This window comes from Oncorhynchus nerka, linkage group LG28, assembly GCF_034236695.1.
Source record: "Oncorhynchus nerka isolate Pitt River linkage group LG28, Oner_Uvic_2.0, whole genome shotgun sequence".
In the NCBI taxonomy this organism is placed as follows: Eukaryota; Metazoa; Chordata; class Actinopteri; order Salmoniformes; family Salmonidae; genus Oncorhynchus; species Oncorhynchus nerka.
Genome location: NC_088423.1, coordinates 69,617,304 through 69,636,509, shown reverse-complemented (window position 1 = coordinate 69,636,509; position 19,206 = coordinate 69,617,304). Strand labels below are relative to the sequence as shown.

The window sequence follows — 19,206 nt, the reverse complement described above, 5'->3', positions numbered from 1 at the left end:
ATCTGGATTACTGACCTCTGCCTGCCCTGACCCCATGACTGCCTGCCGTTCTGTACTTTATGAACTCTGATCTGGATTACTGACCTCTGCCTGCCCTGACCCCATGACTGCCTGCAGTTCTGTACCCTGTCACACCACTCTGGATTACTGACCTCTGCCTTCCCTGACCCCATGACTGCCTGCCGTTCTGTACTTTATGGACTCTGATCTGGATTACTGACCTCTGCCTGCCCTGACCCCATGACTGCCTGCAGTTCTGTACCCTGTCACACCACTCTGGATTACTGACCTCTGCCTGCCCTGACCCCATGACTGCCTGCAGTTCTGTACTTTATGGACTCTGATCTGGATTACTGACCTCTGCCTGCCCTGACCCCATGACTGCCTGCCGTTCTGTACTTTATGGACTCTGATCTGGATTACTGACCTCTGCCTGCCCTGACCCCATGACTGCCTGCCGTTCTGTACTTTATGAACTCTGATCTGGATTACTGACCTCTGCCTGCCCTGACCCCATGACTGCCTGCCGTTCTGTACTTTATGGACTCTGATCTGGATTACTGACCTCTGCCTGCCCTGACCCCATGACTGCCTGCCGTTCTGTACTTTATGAACTCTGATCTGGATTACTGACCTCTGCCTGCCGTTCTGTACTTTATGAACTCTGATCTGGATTACTGACCTCTGCCTGCCCTGACCCCATGACTGCCTGCCGTTCTGTACTTTATGAACTCTGATCTGGATTACTGACCTCTGCCTGCCCTGACCCCATGACTGCCTGCCGTTCTGTACTTTATGGACTCTGATCTGGATTACTGACCTCTGCCTGCCCTGACCCCATGACTGCCTGCAGTTCTGTACTTTATGAACTCTGATCTGGATTACTGACCTCTGCCTGCCCTGACCCCATGACTGCCTGCCGTTCTGTACTTTATGGACTCTGATCTGGATTACTGACCTCTGCCTGCCCTGACCCCATGACTGCCTGCCGTTCTGTACTTTATGGACTCTGATCTGGATTACTGACCTCTGCCTGCCCTGACCCCATGACTGCCTGCCGTTCTGTACTTTATGAACTCTGATCTGGATTACTGACCTCTGCCTGCCCTGACCCCATGACTGCCTGCCGTTCTGTACTTTATGAACTCTGATCTGGATTACTGACCTCTGCCTGCCCTGACCCCATGACTGCCTGCAGTTCTGTACCCTGTCACACCACTCTGGATTACTGACCTCTGCCTGCCCTGACCCCATGACTGCCTGCCGTTCTGTACTTTATGGACTCTGATCTGGATAACTGACCTCTGCCTGCCCTGACCCCATGACTGCCTGCAGTTCTGTACCCTGTCACACCACTCTGGATTACTGACCTCTGCCTGCCCTGACCCCATGACTGCCTGCAGTTCTGTACTTTATGGACTCTGATCTGGATTACTGACCTCTGCCTGCCCTGACCCCATGACTGCCTGCAGTTCTGTACCCTGTCACACCACTCTGGATTACTGACCTCTGCCTGCCCTGACCCCATGACTGCCTGCCGTTCTGTACTTTATGAACTCTGATCTGGATTACTGACCTCTGCCTGCCCTGACCCCATGACTGCCTGCCGTTCTGTACTTTATGAACTCTGATCTGGATTACTGACCTCTGCCTGCCCTGACCCCATGACTGCCTGCCGTTCTGTACTTTATGAACTCTGATCTGGATTACTGACCTCTGCCTGCCCTGACCCCATGACTGCCTGCCGTTCTGTACTTTATGAACTCTGATCTGGATTACTGACCTCTGCCTGCCCTGACCCCATGACTGCCTGCAGTTCTGTACCCTGTCACAACACTCTGGATTACTGACCTCTGCCTGCCCTGACTCCATGACTGCCTGCAGTTCTGTACTTTATGGACTCTGATCTGGATTACTGACCTCTGCCTGCCCTGACCCCATGACTGCCTGCCGTTCTGTACTTTATGGACTCTGATCTGGATTACTGACCTCTGCCTGCCCTGACCCCATGACTGCCTGCCGTTCTGTACTTTATGGACTCTGATCTGGATTACTGACCTCTGCCTGCCCTGACCCCATGACTGCCTGCAGTTCTGTACTTTATGGACTCTGATCTGGATTACTGACCTCTGCCTGCCCTGACCCCATGACTGCCTGCCGTTCTGTACTTTATGAACTCTGATCTGGATTACTGACCTCTGCCTGCCCTGACCCCATGACTGCCTGCAGTTCTGTACTTTATGGACTCTGATCTGGATTACTGACCTCTGCCTGCCCTGACCCCATGACTGCCTGCCGTTCTGTACTTTATGAACTCTGATCTGGATTACTGACCTCTGCCTGCCCTGACCCCATGACTGCCTGCAGTTCTGTACCCTGTCACACCACTCTGGATTACTGACCTCTGCCTGCCCTGACCCCATGACTGCCTGCCGTTCTGTACTTTATGGACTCTGATCTGGATTACTGACCTCTGCCTGCCCTGACCCCATGACTGCCTGCAGTTCTGTACCCTGTCACACCACTCTGGATTACTGACCTCTGCCTGCCCTGACCCCATGACTGCCTGCAGTTCTGTACTTTATGGACTCTGATCTGGATTACTGACCTCTGCCTGCCCTGACCCCATGACTGCCTGCAGTTCTGTACTTTATGGACTCTGATCTGGATTACTGACCTCTGCCTGCCCTGACCCCATGACTGCCTGCCGTTCTGTACTTTATGAACTCTGATCTGGATTACTGACCTCTGCCTGCCGTTCTGTACTTTATGAACTCTGATCTGGATTACTGACCTCTGCCTGCCCTGACCCCATGACTGCCTGCAGTTCTGTACTTTATGAACTCTGATCTGGATTACTGACCTCTGCCTGCCCTGACCCCATGACTGCCTGCCGTTCTGTACTTTATGGACTCTGATCTGGATTACTGACCTCTGCCTGCCCTGACCCCATGACTGCCTGCCGTTCTGTACTTTATGGACTCTGATCTGGATTACTGACCTCTGCCTGCCCTGACCCCATGACTGCCTGCCGTTCTGTACTTTATGAACTCTGATCTGGATTACTGACCTCTGCCTGCCCTGACCCCATGACTGCCTGCAGTTCTGTACCCTGTCACACCACTCTGGATTACTGACCTCTGCCTTCCCTGACCCCATGACTGCCTGCCGTTCTGTACTTTATGGACTCTGATCTGGATTACTGACCTCTGCCTGCCCTGACCCCATGACTGCCTGCAGTTCTGTACTTTATGGACTCTGATCTGGATTACTGACCTCTGCCTGCCCTGACCCCATGACTGCCTGCAGTTCTGTACTTTATGGACTCTGATCTGGATTACTGACCTCTGCCTGCCCTGACCCCATGACTGCCTGCCGTTCTGTACTTTATGAACTCTGATCTGGATTACTGACCTCTGCCTGCCCTGACCCCATGACTGCCTGCCGTTCTGTACTTTATGAACTCTGATCTGGATTACTGACCTCTGCCTGCCCTGACCCCATGACTGCCTGCCGTTCTGTACTTTATGGACTCTGATCTGGATTACTGACCTCTGCCTGCCCTGACCCCATGACTGCCTGCCGTTCTGTACTTTATGAACTCTGATCTGGATTACTGACCTCTGCCTGCCCTGACCCCATGACTGCCTGCCGTTCTGTACTTTATGGACTCTGATCTGGATTACTGACCTCTGCCTGCCCTGACCCCATGACTGCCTGCCGTTCTGTACTTTATGAACTCTGATCTGGATTACTGACCTCTGCCTACCCCTTGACCTGTCGTTTTGTCTGACCCCTGTTCTAGTAATAAACGTTTGTTACTTCGACACTATCTGCACCTGAGTCTTCTCCTGAAACGTGTTAGAAAGTGGGTAACAGGGCTGAGAAAGGCAAGTAACAGGGATGAGGTGTATTGGCAGAGGAACTAGGGGTTATGAGTAATAAATAGAGCATTTAGGGCTAGGAAATGGGTCTATTTGGGAAGAAATGGGTTAATGTACAAAGCACAGTTCCAGTGAATGCACAGTACCCGAGGAGGAACGATGACTATTTCATTGAATAGTTCTGATGGGGGGATTGAAGCTGGGGAGAAGAGAACAGAGGGTCTCTGAAGCCTCAGTAGCACCCAGGATTAATCAGCTTCAGGGCCTTCTTCCATTAGTCCTTCACCAATTATACCCTGCCTAATTGCCAAGTGTTCATTAGAGATGTACAGGGGAGGGGCTGGACACTGTGCACCATGCACTCACTGTCATTTGCTTCTACAGCCATTTGGGGCTGCTGGCATGTCACAACACGCTGCTTTGCCTCCCAACAACACAAGCCCCTTCTGGGGTTCCCAGGCTACTCTCACAATCCTTACCCAACACTGCCAAGAACCGATAGGATACAAACAAACAAACACAGACACAAAGCAGCAGTGGAAACCCAGAATGCTGGTGTTGTGTCCATTAGCGCCAGGACACTACAGTAGACCCCCCCCCCTCCTCTTCCCAGTTTAGTGAGGGATTAACCAGTGAAGAGACACACTGGGCTCTGGCCTGCCTGGGATCTGGCCTGCCTGCCAAACCGCAATGCAGATAGATGTACTGTCAGGGACTTACCATGTTGACTGCCGGCCACCATTTTGTCATTTACTGAAGTTGAGAGAAAATAAGTGACTGGGGAGAGAGGGAGAGTGCGCGTACTATGCTGTATACTGAGAATGGTGTGATCGTGATGGTCTGGGAATAGTAAACGGTTTGGGGGTCAAGGTTCTCACTGTCCTGATGCCATAGGACTAGCTTGAGGAATTGACTAAATACCCATCATGATAATGGAAATAACTACATGCTAACACCAAACATATCAAGGGTTTAGAAAGGTCTCGTTTTTCTGATATCTTGGTAGGAAAATGAGAATATTTTTTCCCCTGGTTTCTCTCACTTCCATTGTTACATGAGGTTACAGACATGCAGTCGGGGAGGGAAACAGGCATATGTACAGTCCCATAAAGATGTGCTGCTGCCTGTGCCCTCAATCTTGAGAGATGGAATTCCCTTTGTGTGATATGGGTCTCAACATGCCGTAGCTGTGATGCTGGAATCCATGGGGAAATCTGGAGTCTACCCTTTCCAACTCACACCTTAAGATATTGTAGGCTAGCAGAGACACATGCATGGAGCACAGTAATACTGGGGGTTTGGAGGGAGGGAAGGAGCTGAGGAACAATCTCATGCACATCATATTCCCTTTGTGGGATTGAGGGGGGACAGAGAGACAGGGAGAGGCACAGAGTATGACACCACCTGGGACGCGTAATTCTCAAAATGTTGGGATGTTACCAAAAAAAGAGAAAAAAAGAAATACTTGAATGATAAAATCAGCAGAAAGCATTTTCCCTGTTTCCCGCTGATTCCGTCTGAACTGAGCGAAGAAGAGTCAGATTGTTGTTGGCTAATATGGAAAAAAACCCTTGCTCCTGAAATAAATCAAAAGTATATCTCCTATCTGGCTCCCGTGTCACAGTTCAAGCCACAGCATTTGAGAGTATGATAACTCAGGCTCTCCGCTTTGTACCAGTTACCAGAGTTCCTGCTTCCTTTTAAGGGCTCTTTTAAGCTTGCATTGCTAGCTTCTGACAGCCTGCCATTTATCACATGGAGGCACATTGTAATAGAACTCTCTATTCACAGCAGATTATACCCAGGCTTTCTGATGATCATTTTATTGCCGTCTTTGTGGAGCATTGCAAACATCCCTCCCATCTTCTTTCTGCAACATACTTCTGAACTATTCACAGATTTACCTCTCTCCCTCCCCCCTCTCTCTTCTCTCGCTCTCCCCCCTCTCTCTCTTCACCCTCTCTCTCTATTCCCCCTCTCCCTCTCTTCCCTCTCTCTTCCCTCTCTCTCTCTCTTCCCCCTCTCTCTGCCCAGAGGGGATATACCCAGACTGTGTTTCTTGGTCAAGTTAAACTGTTACCAGTTTGTCACCTAAAGACTGTCACCATTACCACTCCTGCAGCTCCCATCTTGCCCAATGTCCATACATCCCTGTCTGTAGAGGTTCCCTCTCTATAGTTACCTGTAGCCACTCCCTCCCCCCCTATGCTCTAATGACTGTAGGAGCCTGTGAATCTGGTCAGAGTCAGAGGGAGGCAGCTAACTGAGCAGATAAATGTGGCGTGTTGTGTCGTTTGGCTCTGGTTCCCTCTCCTCTGTTCTGGTTTCACTCATTGAGCTGAGGACTCCAGTCTCCTGTGTCCTCTCCTCTTTGTGTAAATGGGAAGGAAGCCTGAACACTGTCCCCTTGGGGTGATCGTGCCTGTTGGTCCACGCCAACAGCAGAACAGAGCAGTTCCACACATAAAGCAGAGTTCTGTCAGAACATAGGCCCACAGACCAACAGTTTAACAGTCCACACGATTACTGTAGCAATGATGCCCTTCTATCCTGCACCTTTCTGTCCTGCTCACTTCAAATCCGCAGGCTGATCCCAAAGCGAGAGCCTCACTCTGCAGAGCTACCTGCCCTACCCTCACTGCTAATGTGACAACATAGAACCACACCCCGTTGTCCAATCCAATCCTCTGGTAGGACAGGGCCAGTGTGATGACTGGGCGAGTTTGTCCATTGGCTGCTGGTGCAGTGTCAGCTGGTTTCTCTCTAGGCAGGAGGCCCTGGAGACAGAACAGAAACAGCTGTGCCCTTCCATGACACAGATCAGATGGGCAACAACTGGACCACTGGCTGAACATGGCCACCTGTCCTCCCAAAGCTGCAGGGGATTGTGCTGTATGGAGCTTCTTGTCTGGATTATGGCACTAGCCTACTACTAGAAATCAGAGTGGATTCTACAGGCCTGGATCCTTTTGTTACACAACACTAACACACACTGACCTAAAAGGCCAATCACGTTGTCTGTCTGTCTGTCTGTCTGTCTGTCTGTCTGTCTGTCTGTCTGTCTGTCTGTCTGTCTGTCTTTTTCTAGCATTCTAGCTAGAGACACCAGCCAACATGTCCTGGCCAGGCCACTTCATCTAACACTGCTTGACCTTCAGCACAGCAGTACAGTGGCCACTAATGGTGGAACTGTCTGGTGTCTAGCTACAGCCTCGACAGGGAGAAACAGGGAGCGACAGGGAGAAACAGGGAGCGACAGGGAGAAACAGGGAGAAACAGGGAGCGACAGGGAGAAACAGGGAGAAACAGGGAGCGACAGGGAGAAACAGGGAGAAACAGGGAGCGACAGGGAGAAACAGGGAAAAACAGGGAGCGACAGGGAGAAACAGGGAGCGACAGGGAGAAACAGGGAGCGACAGGGAGAAACAGGGAGCGACAGGGAGAAACAGGGAGAAACAGGGAGCGACAGGGAGAAACAGGGAGCGACAGGGAGAAACAGGGAGAAACAGGGAGCGACAGGGAGAAACAGGGAGAAACAGGGAGCGACAGGGAGAAACAGGGAGCGACAGGGAGAAACAGGGAGAAACAGGGAGCGACAGGGAGAAACAGGGAGAGACAGGGAGCGACAGGGAGAGACAGGGAAAAACAGGGAGTGACAGGGAGCGACAGGGAGAAACAGGGAGCGACAGGGAGAAACAGGGAAAAACAGGGAGCGACAGGGAGAAACAGGGAGCGACAGGGAGAAACAGGGAGCGACAGGGAGAAACAGGGAAAAACAGGGAGTGACAGGGAAAAACAGGGAGCGACAGGGAGAAACAGGGAGTGACAGGGAGAAACAGGGAAAAACAGGGAGTGACAGGGAAAAACAGGGAGCGACAGGGAGAAACAGGGAGCGACAGGGAGAGACAGGGAAAAACAGGGAGCGACAGGGAGAAACAGGGAGACACAGGGAAAAACAGGGAGCGACGGGGAGAGACAGGGAAATACAGGGAGCGACAGGGAAAAACAGGGAGAAACAGGGAGCGACAGGGAGAAACAGGGAAAAACAGGGAGCGGCAGGGAGAGACAGGGAAAAACAGGGAGCGACAGGGAAAAACAGGAAGCGACAGGGAGAGACAGGGAACGACAGGGAGAGACAGGGAGCGACAGGGAGAGACAGGGAGCGACAGGGAGCGACAGGGAGAAACAGGGAGCGACAGGGAGAGACAGGGAAAAACAGGGAGCGACAGGGAGAAACAGGGAAAAACAGGGAGCGACAGGGAGAGACAGGGAAATACAGGGAGCGACAGGGAAAAACAGGGAGAAACAGGGAGCGACAGGGAGAAACAGGGAAAAACAGGGAGTGACAGGGAAAAACAGGGAGTGACAGGGAAAAACAGGGAGCGACAGGGAGAAACAGGGAGCGACAGGGAGAAACAGGGAGCGACAGGGAGCGGCAGGGAGAGACAGGGAAAAACAGGGAGCGACAGGGAAAAACAGGGAGTGACAGGGAGAAACAGGGAGCGACAGGGAGAAACAGGGAAAAACAGGGAGTGACAGGGAAAAACAGGGATGGCAGGGAAAAACAGGGAGCGACAGGGAGAAACAGGGAAAAACAGGGAGCGGCAGGGAGAGACAGGGAAAAACAGGGAGCGACAGGGAAAAACAGGGAGCGACAGGGAGAGACAGGGAGAGACAGGGAGCGACAGGGAGAGACAGGGAGAGACAGGGAAAAACAGGGAGCGACAGGGAGAAACAGGGAACGACAGGGAGAGACAGGGAGAGACAGGGAGCGACAGGGAAAAACAGGGAGAAACAGGGAAAAACAGGGAGCGACAGGGAGAGACAGGGAAAAACAGGGAGCGACAGGGAAAAACAGGGAGAAACAGGGAGCGACAGGGAGAAACAGGGAAAAACAGGGAGTGACAGGAAAAAACAGGGAGTGACAGGAAAAAACAGGGAGTGACAGGGAAAAACAGGGAGCGACAGGGAAAAACAGGGAGCGACAGGGAGCGACAGGGAGAAACAGGGAAAAACAGGGAGTGACAGGGAAAAACAGGGAGTGACAGGGAAAAACAGGGAGCGACAGGGAGAAACAGGGAGACACAGGGAGCGACAGGGAGAGACAGGGAGCGACAGGGAGAAACAGGGAGAGACAGGGAGCGACAGGGAGAGACAGAAAAACAGGGAGTGACAGGGAGCGACAGGGAGAAACAGGGAGCGACAGGGAGAAACAGGGAAAACAGGGAGCGACAGGGAAAAACAGGGAGAAACAGGGAGCGACAGGGAGAAACAGGGAGCGGGACAGGGAAAACAGGGAGCGACAGGGAAAAACAGGGAGCGACAGGGAGAAACAGGGAAAACAGGGAGTGACAGGAAAAACAGGGAGCGACAGGGAGAAACAGGGAGCGACAGGGAGAGACAGGAAAAACAGGGAGCGACAGGGAGAAACAGGGAGACACAGGAGCGACAGGGAGAAACAGGGAGCGACAGGGAAAACAGGGAGCGACAGGGAGAAACAGGGAAAACAGGGAGTGAAGGGAAAACAGGGAGCGACAGGGAAAAACAGGAGCGACAGGGAAACAGGGAAAACAGGGAGCAGGGAAAAACAGGGGAGGGAAAACAGGGAGCGACAGGGAGAGACAGGGAAAACAGGGAGCGACAGGGAGAAACAGGGAGCGGGAAAAACAGGGAGAGACAAGAGACAGGGAAATACAGGGAGCGACAGGGGAGAAACAGGGAGCGACAGGGAGAAACAGGGAAAAACAGGGAGCGACAGGGAGAGACAGGGAAAAACAGGGAGCGACAGGGAAAAACAGGAAGGACAGGGAGAGACAGGGAGCAGGGAGAGACAGGGAAAGGGAGAACAGGGAGCGACAGGAGAAAAGGGAGTGACAGGGAGAAGGGAAAAACAGGGAGTGACAGGGAAAACAGGGAGCGACAGGGAGAAACAGGGAGCGACAGGGAGAGACAGGGAAAACAGGGAGCGACAGGGAGAAACAGGGAGACACAGGGAAAAACAGGGAGCGGGGGAGAGACAGGGAAATACAGGGAAAAACAGGGAAAAACAGGGAGAAACAGGGAGCGACAGGGAGAAACAGGGAAAAACAGGGAGCGACAGGGAAACAGGGAAAAACAGGGAGCGACAGGGAAAACAGGAAGCGACAGGGAGAGACAGGGAGCGACAGGGAGAGACAGGGAGCGACAGGGAGCGACAGGGAGAAACAGGGAGCGACAGGGAGAGACAGGGAAAAACAGGGAGCGACAGGGAGAAACAGGGAAAAACAGGGAGCGACAGGGAGAGACAGGGAAATACAGGGAGCGACAGGGAAAAACAGGGAGAAACAGGGAGCGACAGGGAGAAACAGGGAAAAACAGGGAGTGACAGGGAAAAACAGGGAGTGACAGGGAAAAACAGGGAGCGACAGGGAGAAACAGGGAGCGACAGGGAGAAACAGGGAGCGACAGGGAGCGGCAGGGAGAGACAGGGAAAAACAGGGAGCGACAGGGAAAAACAGGGAGTGACAGGGAGAAACAGGGAGCGACAGGGAGAAACAGGGAAAAACAGGGAGTGACAGGGAAAAACAGGGATGGCAGGGAAAAACAGGGAGCGACAGGGAGAAACAGGGAAAAACAGGGAGCGGCAGGGAGAGACAGGGAAAAACAGGGAGCGACAGGGAAAAACAGGGAGCGACAGGGAGAGACAGGGAGAGACAGGGAGCGACAGGGAGAGACAGGGAGAGACAGGGAAAAACAGGGAGCGACAGGGAGAAACAGGGAACGACAGGGAGAGACAGGGAGAGACAGGGAGCGACAGGGAAAAACAGGGAGAAACAGGGAAAAACAGGGAGCGACAGGGAGAGACAGGGAAAAACAGGGAGCGACAGGGAAAAACAGGGAGAAACAGGGAGCGACAGGGAGAAACAGGGAAAAACAGGGAGTGACAGGAAAAAACAGGGAGTGACAGGAAAAAACAGGGAGTGACAGGGAAAAACAGGGAGCGACAGGGAAAAACAGGGAGCGACAGGGAGCGACAGGGAGAAACAGGGAAAAACAGGGAGTGACAGGGAAAAACAGGGAGTGACAGGGAAAAACAGGGAGCGACAGGGAGAAACAGGGAGACACAGGGAGCGACAGGGAGAGACAGGGAGCGACAGGGAGAAACAGGGAGAAACAGGGAGCGACAGGGAGCGACAGAGAAAAACAGGGAGCGACAGGAAGAAACAGGGAGCGACAGGGAGCGACAGGGAGAAACAGGGAGCGACAGGGAAAAACAGGGAGCGACAGGGAGAAACAGGGAGCGACAGGGAGAGACAGGGAAAAACAGGGAGCGACAGGGAGAAACTGGGAGAAACAGGGAGCGACCGTGAAAAACAGGGAGCGACAGGAAGAAACAGGGAGCGACAGGGAGCGACAGGGAGAAACAGGGAGCGACAGGGAAAAACAGGGAGCGACAGGGAAAAACAGGGAGCGACAGGGAAAAACAGGGAGCGACAGGGAGCGACAGGGAAAAACAGGGAGCGACAGGGAGAAACAGGGAGCGACAGGGAGAGACAGGGAGTGACAGGGAGCGACAGGGAGAAACAGGGAGCGACAGGGAGAGACAAGGAAAAACAGGGAGCGACAGGGAGAGACAGGGAAAAACAGGGAGCGACAGGGAGAGACAGGGAAAAACAGGGAGCGACAGGGAGCGACAGGGAGAGACATTGAGCGACAGGGAAAAACAGGGAGCGACAGGGAAAAACAAGGAGCGACAGGGAGAAACAGGGAGCGACAGGGAGAGACAAGGAGCGACAGGGAGAGACAGGGTAAAACAGGGAGCGACAGGGAGAAACAGGGAGCGACAGGGAGAGACAGGGAGCGACAGGGAGAGACAGGGAGCGACAGGGAAAAACAGGGAGCGACAGGGAGAAACAGGGAGCGACAGGGAGCGACAGGGAGAGACAGGGAGCGACAGGGAGCGACAGGGAGCGACAGGGAGCGACAGGGAGAGACAGGGAGAGACAGGGAGCGACAGGGAGAGACAGGGAGCGACAGGGAGAGACAGGGAGAAACAGGGAGCTATGGAAGGCAGCATCCAGACAGACCGTGCTTAATTATTGGACACAGAAAGATAAATGGGAAAACACACTCTTAAATATTTATTGCAATTTATAGTGTTAATGTTCCTCCAGGCAGACTGAGAGTGGGGAGAATGGGGAGATGGTGGCTGAGAATGGGCCCTGCTCCACGTGCTGATCTGTGGTGAGGAGTCCCAGGCGGGACAGCTGTTAATAAGCCTCATATTATTGGCAGCAAGCGGAGCACCTCTAAAACAGGACTAGACTGAGCGCTGAGCTGGGACGGCTGTCTGCTCCCCTCTTGTTCAACAAGAATTCTGCATCCACAGCAATAGTCATGCAGCCAGTCCACATCCATAGCACAGCAGTTTGGTGGTTGTGTGTCTATCTGGAGACCACATTGGATGCCAGTCTCCTGCCCACGTTGATCCCTCCTGGTGTGAAGGACAGGCTCTTGATTCTTCAAACACCCACACAAATATACAATGTCTCAGTGCTCACATTACAGGAAGCAGACTCTCGCTCACACACACATACAGTGGGTATCCAGAGACACTGGTTGGCTATGCTGATTCTGACCTGAACAACTCCCTCACCCATCTCTCTCAGTCTCTCTCTCTCTCTCTATTTCTCACCAGCACTCCCTCTCTCTCTGAGGGGAGATGTACAGTATGTGGGAGTCTCTACAGCCCTAGCCACTCTCTCCAGGGGGTCTCCTCCCCTTGCCTGGCAGCAAGGTTCATTATCACCCACACTGGGCCCATGGAGAGGCTGGGGCACACTGGAGGTGGGCAGGGAGCTGTAGCTAGGAGCTGGGTAGGGCTTCCAAGGCCAACTACCAGGGCCTTTCCCATCCCCACACAGGGGAGCCTGGGACTCTGGCTCTCATGCAGCCCTGAGCACTGCAGCTCACAGAGGTTGAAGGGAGGCGGAAACCTGAATCAATCTGCCCTCATTTAGGGCTGAAACTGAGCTTAACTGTACTGTACTGACTGGCTAATACACATTTTAAGAAGTCTAATCTGTTCAATGCTTTGGGTGTCCAAATGAAGTCTGGTTGGTTTCATTTCCTAACTCTCCTCTGGGTACAGTTCTCCTTACATGTTGATCTCCTGCTGCTTATCCAGTTACCCAGTTATATTCCCATCCATTCTGATCAACGTCACTCACCTTCTCCTGGTACTGCCGACGGGAGGAGTCCAGAGACTGGATGAGTGCGGTGGCGTGACCCACGAACATGGCATAGCAGGTGGCGCCCACGATCATGCTGAGGATGGTGAGCCACACGTCCGTCATGCCCACAGGTGGGTACATGCCGTACCCGATACACAGCATGTGGCTCATGGCTTTGAACAGGGCGTAGGAGTACTGCTGGCCCCATGTGTCGTTCTGGATGGGGGGAGAGAGGAAGAGAAAAGGTGGCAGAGGGAAGAGAGGGATATGGTGATATGGGGGGTACTGTTCACACTCTGCCAGATGCCTGGAGGGAAAAGGTCAGCAAGCACTAAGACCACCAGAGTCCTTCCTATCATTATCATCGTCATTATCATGATCGATGTCATTATCGCCATCATCCTCCTAGTCATCATCATCAACGTCATTATCATCATCATTATCAATTATATTATCGCCATCATCCTCCTAGTCGTCGTCATCATCATCAATGTCATTATCACCATCAGTATCGATGTCATTATCGCCATCCTCCTCCTAGTCATCATCAACGTCATTATCATCATCATCGTCCTCATCATAATAATCATCCTCATCATCATGTAAGAGGGTAGCCACAGATGTCCTCTTCATCATGCCTCAATAGGAACATCAACACTTGGCTACATCAACATACACTCTTCTATATGTAAGTATTCAGGGGAGAACTGCCTTAGCTGGGCCTTTTCAGCTCGGAGCAGAAACTGAACACAACCATGAGGGTGACTGAATGGATGGATCCCGAGACACAAGAGGCCTGCAAGGCAAAAAGTAGGTCAGCTATTTAGAAAAATGTGATTTTTCTTTTCTCGTTTCTCGTTTGTGGATAAATTGCCATTTTTTTCCTTTAGGTCCCGTGGTGGTCCAAGCAGAATCAATATCTGCTCTTTCCTGAGGTGACATGTCCAAATTGCTTTCAAACTCATTTCCACAGGGGTAAAACCTGAGAGATAGGAAAGTTATTAGTGCCTCCTAAAAAGGTATAAAACGGATGACCCAATAAGATAATGGGCCAGCTACTGTAAGGAAAGACAAGAGCCACAGCACCACTACCCTCTAATTCTTATCAGGCCCAAACTGCTCCGAGCAGAAAGACCCAGCTAAGGCAGTTCTCCACAGTTTTTCATCATGGTGTTGTGTAATGCAGAGCAGGAGTTTAGGTCAAAGCGATCCCTCCCTGACAGTAGACAGCTTGCCATGCCAAAAGTGTTCGCTAGGCTACTGTTTTCTCTAACTGACTACTGGCCTGTCTGTCTTTAATTACCTAATTAGATTTTGATGTGATTGTTTTTTATTCACAGATCCCAGATTAATCCTCTTTGAGGGCTGGAGCTGTTTGCCTGCCTTCCGTGAGCTCTACAACAAATCCTCATCATAAATCATCTCTCTCTCTCTCTCTCTCTCTCTCTCTCTCTCTCTCTCTCAAAAGGCCCTGTTAGTTTGGACCATGACAGGTTATACTGTGCGTCCGTGTGCCGCGGTTGATTCAGGGTCACACCTCAGGTGTCGCAGAGTCCGGTTATATAACCACAAAGAAAACTTAATTACAGAGGAGAGGGAGGTCATTACGAGACATAGGGCTTTCTTTCCAGCGACTCTGAGACTCTCTCTCTCTCTCTCTCTCTCTCTCTCTCTCTCTCCTCTCCTCTCTCCCTCTCCCTTCCTCTCTCCCCGAGACGTGCAGCAGCAGCGCGGCTAACAATGTGATGAAATTAAAGAACAGCATGAGTGCTCGCTGGAAAATTGTCAATACTTGACCAATATTGGATAAGAGCTTTCTGTCCTCTGAAAGTCATTATTTCATACGAGGCCAAGCTCACCGCCTAGCTCTCACTTTCAGAATACAGAAAACCAAACCATACAGAGCTTGTGGAGAGAGAGAGCTCCAAATAACTGAAGAAAATGCAGCAAATTGAATAAATGTGGGCGGATAAAGGAGAAAGGAAAAAGAAACATTTGATTTAGGTGGGAAAACGGACAGATATGCAAGGCAGCCATTTCCCATGATGCTACAGGCTTAGCACAGTAATTACAGAGACAGAGAGATGAGATAACAGGGAGGGACTAATCTGATTTAGACAGACTTGTGCTCCGTTTGAAGTGGCGCCCTATTCCACACAGTGTACTTTTGACCAGAGCCCAGTAGTACACTTCCTAGATATTAGGGTGTCATTTTGGATGCTCACCTAGTATTGGAGCACAGCAAAGCACTACTTACCACCATTTTGTTTTTGGACACCCAGCAGTCCTGGGGGAAGTCCTGCAGCATGGGAACCAGGAACTGCAGACATCCGTCCCAGTGGCACAGCAGCAGCATCATACCAATCAGGTTGACGATACGCACCATGGCACTGGCCAGGTCATAGGTCATATGGAAGATCTGAAGAGCAGGACAGGAAGAGGAAAGGACTGTGTTAGGACATAGGTCATATGGAGGATCTAGAGCGCAGAATACAATACATTATTGTCCATTTTGTGAGAAACAAAAATGTGTCTTCTGTTTAGCGCAAACCCTTCACACATACACGCTGAGGGGCACATGGTCAGCCATAGAGCAGCGCCCCTGGATGGAGAGCAGAACAGGAGGAGGAAGGGAATTGTGTTTGAGCACAAAGACATGTGTAGGCTGGCTGGCAGACAAAGCCCTGGATTACAAAGACCCTTTTCTCCAGGGGTGTTGCCTGTTTACTTTGTTCCCTAACCTTTTGGTCGATTCGTTTTATAGTCAAGGTGAAGGCCAAGCAGTGGATTTCCTACATGCAACTCGTGGGCTGAGCCAGACCACGTTGAGTCTGAATTTGAGCATACGTTCTAGACCGAGGCCACAGTGTTCTCCATCACACATGCAGGACCCTAGCCTCAACGTACAGCAACATAACGAACTTCATCTTTGATGTAACACGTGGGCTGAGCCAGACCACGTTGAGTCTGAATCTGAGCATACGTTCTAGACCGAGGCCACAGTGTTCTCCATCACACATGCAGGACCCTAGCCTCAACGTACAGCAACATAAAGAACTTCATCTTTGATGTAACACGTGGGCTGAGCCAGACCACGTTGAGTCTGAATCTGAGCATACGTTCTAGACCGAGGCCACAGTGTTCTCCATCACACATGCAGGACCCTAGCTTCAACGTACAGCACCATAACGAACATCATCTTCGATGTAACACTTGTGCTTTTTACAGACGTTGACATGGGTGGTCTGTAGAGGATGGTCAGGATGGTCATGTGAGCATGGCTTGGCCTATGAGGAGGCTTTATTGAATCACTCTAATCAACCCCTCAGGTAAGCACACTAACACAAAGTGGATGGAGGGATGGGCAGGCGTATGTATGCGTATGTATGCGTCCCTGCAGACTGAGTGTGGGCAGCCTGGGCGAGCTTTGTTAATCCTAATGATAAATAGACTCATAAGCAGCTACAGGACGCCTACTCTACTCTGGTGTGGATTTTAATGGCTTCAACAATTTAAAGCCACTTAATCCCATTGAGGGCCGCGGTGTGCACTGTTAACTGCTGTTCTCCTTATTACAAGCCACTCAGCGCCATTTAAAAGCTTAAGGCTGAGAGAGGGATATTCCATCTCTCTCGTCTTTGCTGGCGAACGTTGGGAAAAGGGGAGAAGAGAAGCCAGCCACAGTCACACACAGGCAGGCGCTCTCCACCATTCCTCCTGACCCAGGCTAGATGTCTCCGGTTGACTCCTAAAGCCCAGTGCTTGTTGATCTGACGCTTCGTTGTTTCTATCGGAGTGGCTGTGTGGAAACAACAGACAGGGACCAGGGACTAGTACTGAGACAGGCTGTGTGACGGGCCTCTCTGGGACAGTGTGGACGCTGGGCCATCACATCAGATCACCTCCGTCAGATGGGCCAGCCAGAAAGGGGAGAGACAATATTGTCCCCAAGAAGTTTCTGCTGGGGTAAGAGGGAAGCGTCAGGCCGCCAGGCTCCAGAGTGAGTGCATGGCAGAGACATCCAGCTAAAGCTCTGGGCGCTTGTTCAAAGTGTTTAGTCCGGGGTGTATTTACAGTTGAAGTCGGAAGTTTACATACACCTCAGCCAAATATTTGAACTCAGTCTTTCACAATTCCTGATATTTAATCCTAGTAAAAATTCCCTGTTTTAGGTCAGTTAGGATCAACGCTTTATTTTAAGAATGTGAAATGTCAGAATAATAGCAGAGAGAATTATTTATTTCAGCTTTTATTTCTTTCATCACATTCTCAGTGGGTCAGAAGTTTACATACACTTAATTAGTATTTGGTAGCATTGCCTTTACATTGTTTAACTTGGGTCAAACGTTTTGGGTAGCCTTCCACAAGCTTCCCACAGTAAGTTGGGTGAATTTTGGCCCATTCCTCCTGTCAGAGCTGGTGTAACTGAGTCAGGTTTGTAGGCCTCCTTGCTCGCACACGTTTTTTCAGTTCTGCCCACAAATGTTCTAAGGGATTGTGGTCAGGGCTTTATGATGGCCACTCCAATACCTTGACTTTGTTGCCCTTAAGACATTTTGCCACAACTTTGGAAGATGCTTGGGGTCATTGTCCATTTGGAAGACCCATTTGCAACCAAGCTTTAACTTCCTGACTGATGTCTTGAGATGTTGCTTCAACATATCCACACAATTTTCCCTCCTAATGATGCCATCTATTTTGTGAAGTGCACCAGTCCCTCCTGCAGCAAACCACCCCCACAACATGATGCTGCCACCCCCGTGCTTCACGGTTGGGATGGTGTTCTTTGGCTTGCAAGCCTCCCCCTTTTTCCTCCAAACATAACAATGGTCATTATGGCCAAACAGTTCTATTTTTGTTTCATCAGACCAAATGACATTTCTCCAAAAAGTATGATCTTTGTCCCCATGTACAGTTGCAAACCGTAGTCTGGCTTTTTAATGGCGGTTTTGCAGCACTGGCTTCTTCCTTGCTGAACGGCCTTTCAGGTTATGTAGATATAGGACTCGTTTTACTGTGGATACTGATACTTTTGTACCTGATTCCTCCAGCATCTTCACAAGGTCCTTTGCTGTTGTTCTGGGATCGATTTTCACTTTTTGTCTCTAGGAGACAGAACGCACCTCCTTCCTGAGCGGTATGACGGCTGCGTGGTCCTATTGTGTACTATTGTTTGTACAGATGAACGTGGTACCTTCAGGCATTTGGAAATTGCTCCCAAGGATGAACCAGACTTGTGGAGGTCTACAATTGTTTTTTCTGAGGTCTTGGCTGATATCTTTTGATTTTCCCATGATGTCAAGCAAAGAGGCACTGAGTTTGAACGTAGGCCTTGAAATACATCCACAGGTACACTTACAATTGACTCAAATGATGTCAATCAGGCTATCAGAAGCTTCTAAGGCCATGACGTAATTTTCTGGAATTTGCCAAGCTGTTTAAAGGCACAGTCAACTTAGTGTATGTAAACTTCTGACCCACTGGAATTGTGATACAGTGAATTGTAAGTGAAATAATCTGTCTGTAAACAATTGTTGGAAAAATTACTTGTGTCATGCACAAAGTAGATGTCCTAACCAATTTGCCAAAACTAAAGAAATTTGTGGAGTGGATGAAAAACGAGTTTTAATGACTCCAACCTAAGTGTATGTAAACTTCCGACTTCAACTGTACATCATCTGAGCCGAGTCATTCCCCTGGCAGTGTCCTTCTCACTTAATCTACCAAACCCCTTCTTCTTCTTCACCTCCTCTCTCCCTCTCTCCTCTCCACAGCTGTGCTCCACTCCAAACACAAGGAGGAGATATTGGTTTTTAAAGAGCCCACTCTCTTTCCAAACACAATAATGGTTATGGTAGCTGATACGAGGCAATATATTGTGATGTTGATTCTCCAGCTGGAACTAAATGGCATTCCGTTACATTAAAGAGTTGTCAAAATCCCCATGTGTGTCAAATTAAAAAATCATGACCTACCCCATCCAATCTCACACTTGAGATTGACATTTTGTTTTTAATTTGTAAAATTGTTTTTCCAAAAGGGGAGAGTGAGCTCTCTGATACAGTGGATGCGTTCGTAATGCATTTAAATGTAGACATTTCCTCTCCATT

At 50.6% G+C, this 19,206-nt stretch overlaps 1 protein-coding gene across 1 annotated transcript in view; it reads right to left on the bottom strand.

Moving 5' to 3' along the window:
• Nucleotides 1-19,206, bottom strand: part of hcn4 (hyperpolarization activated cyclic nucleotide-gated potassium channel 4) — a 95,120-nt gene that overhangs the window by 37,763 nt on the left and 38,151 nt on the right. Inside the window, exons 3-4 of the mRNA XM_029641442.2 lie at nt 15,354-15,515; nt 13,094-13,312 (exon numbers count right to left, since the gene is read on the bottom strand). Of these exons, the coding sequence (XP_029497302.2) occupies nt 13,094-13,312; nt 15,354-15,515 (381 nt within the window). The remainder of the gene's footprint in view (nt 1-13,093; nt 13,313-15,353; nt 15,516-19,206) is intronic.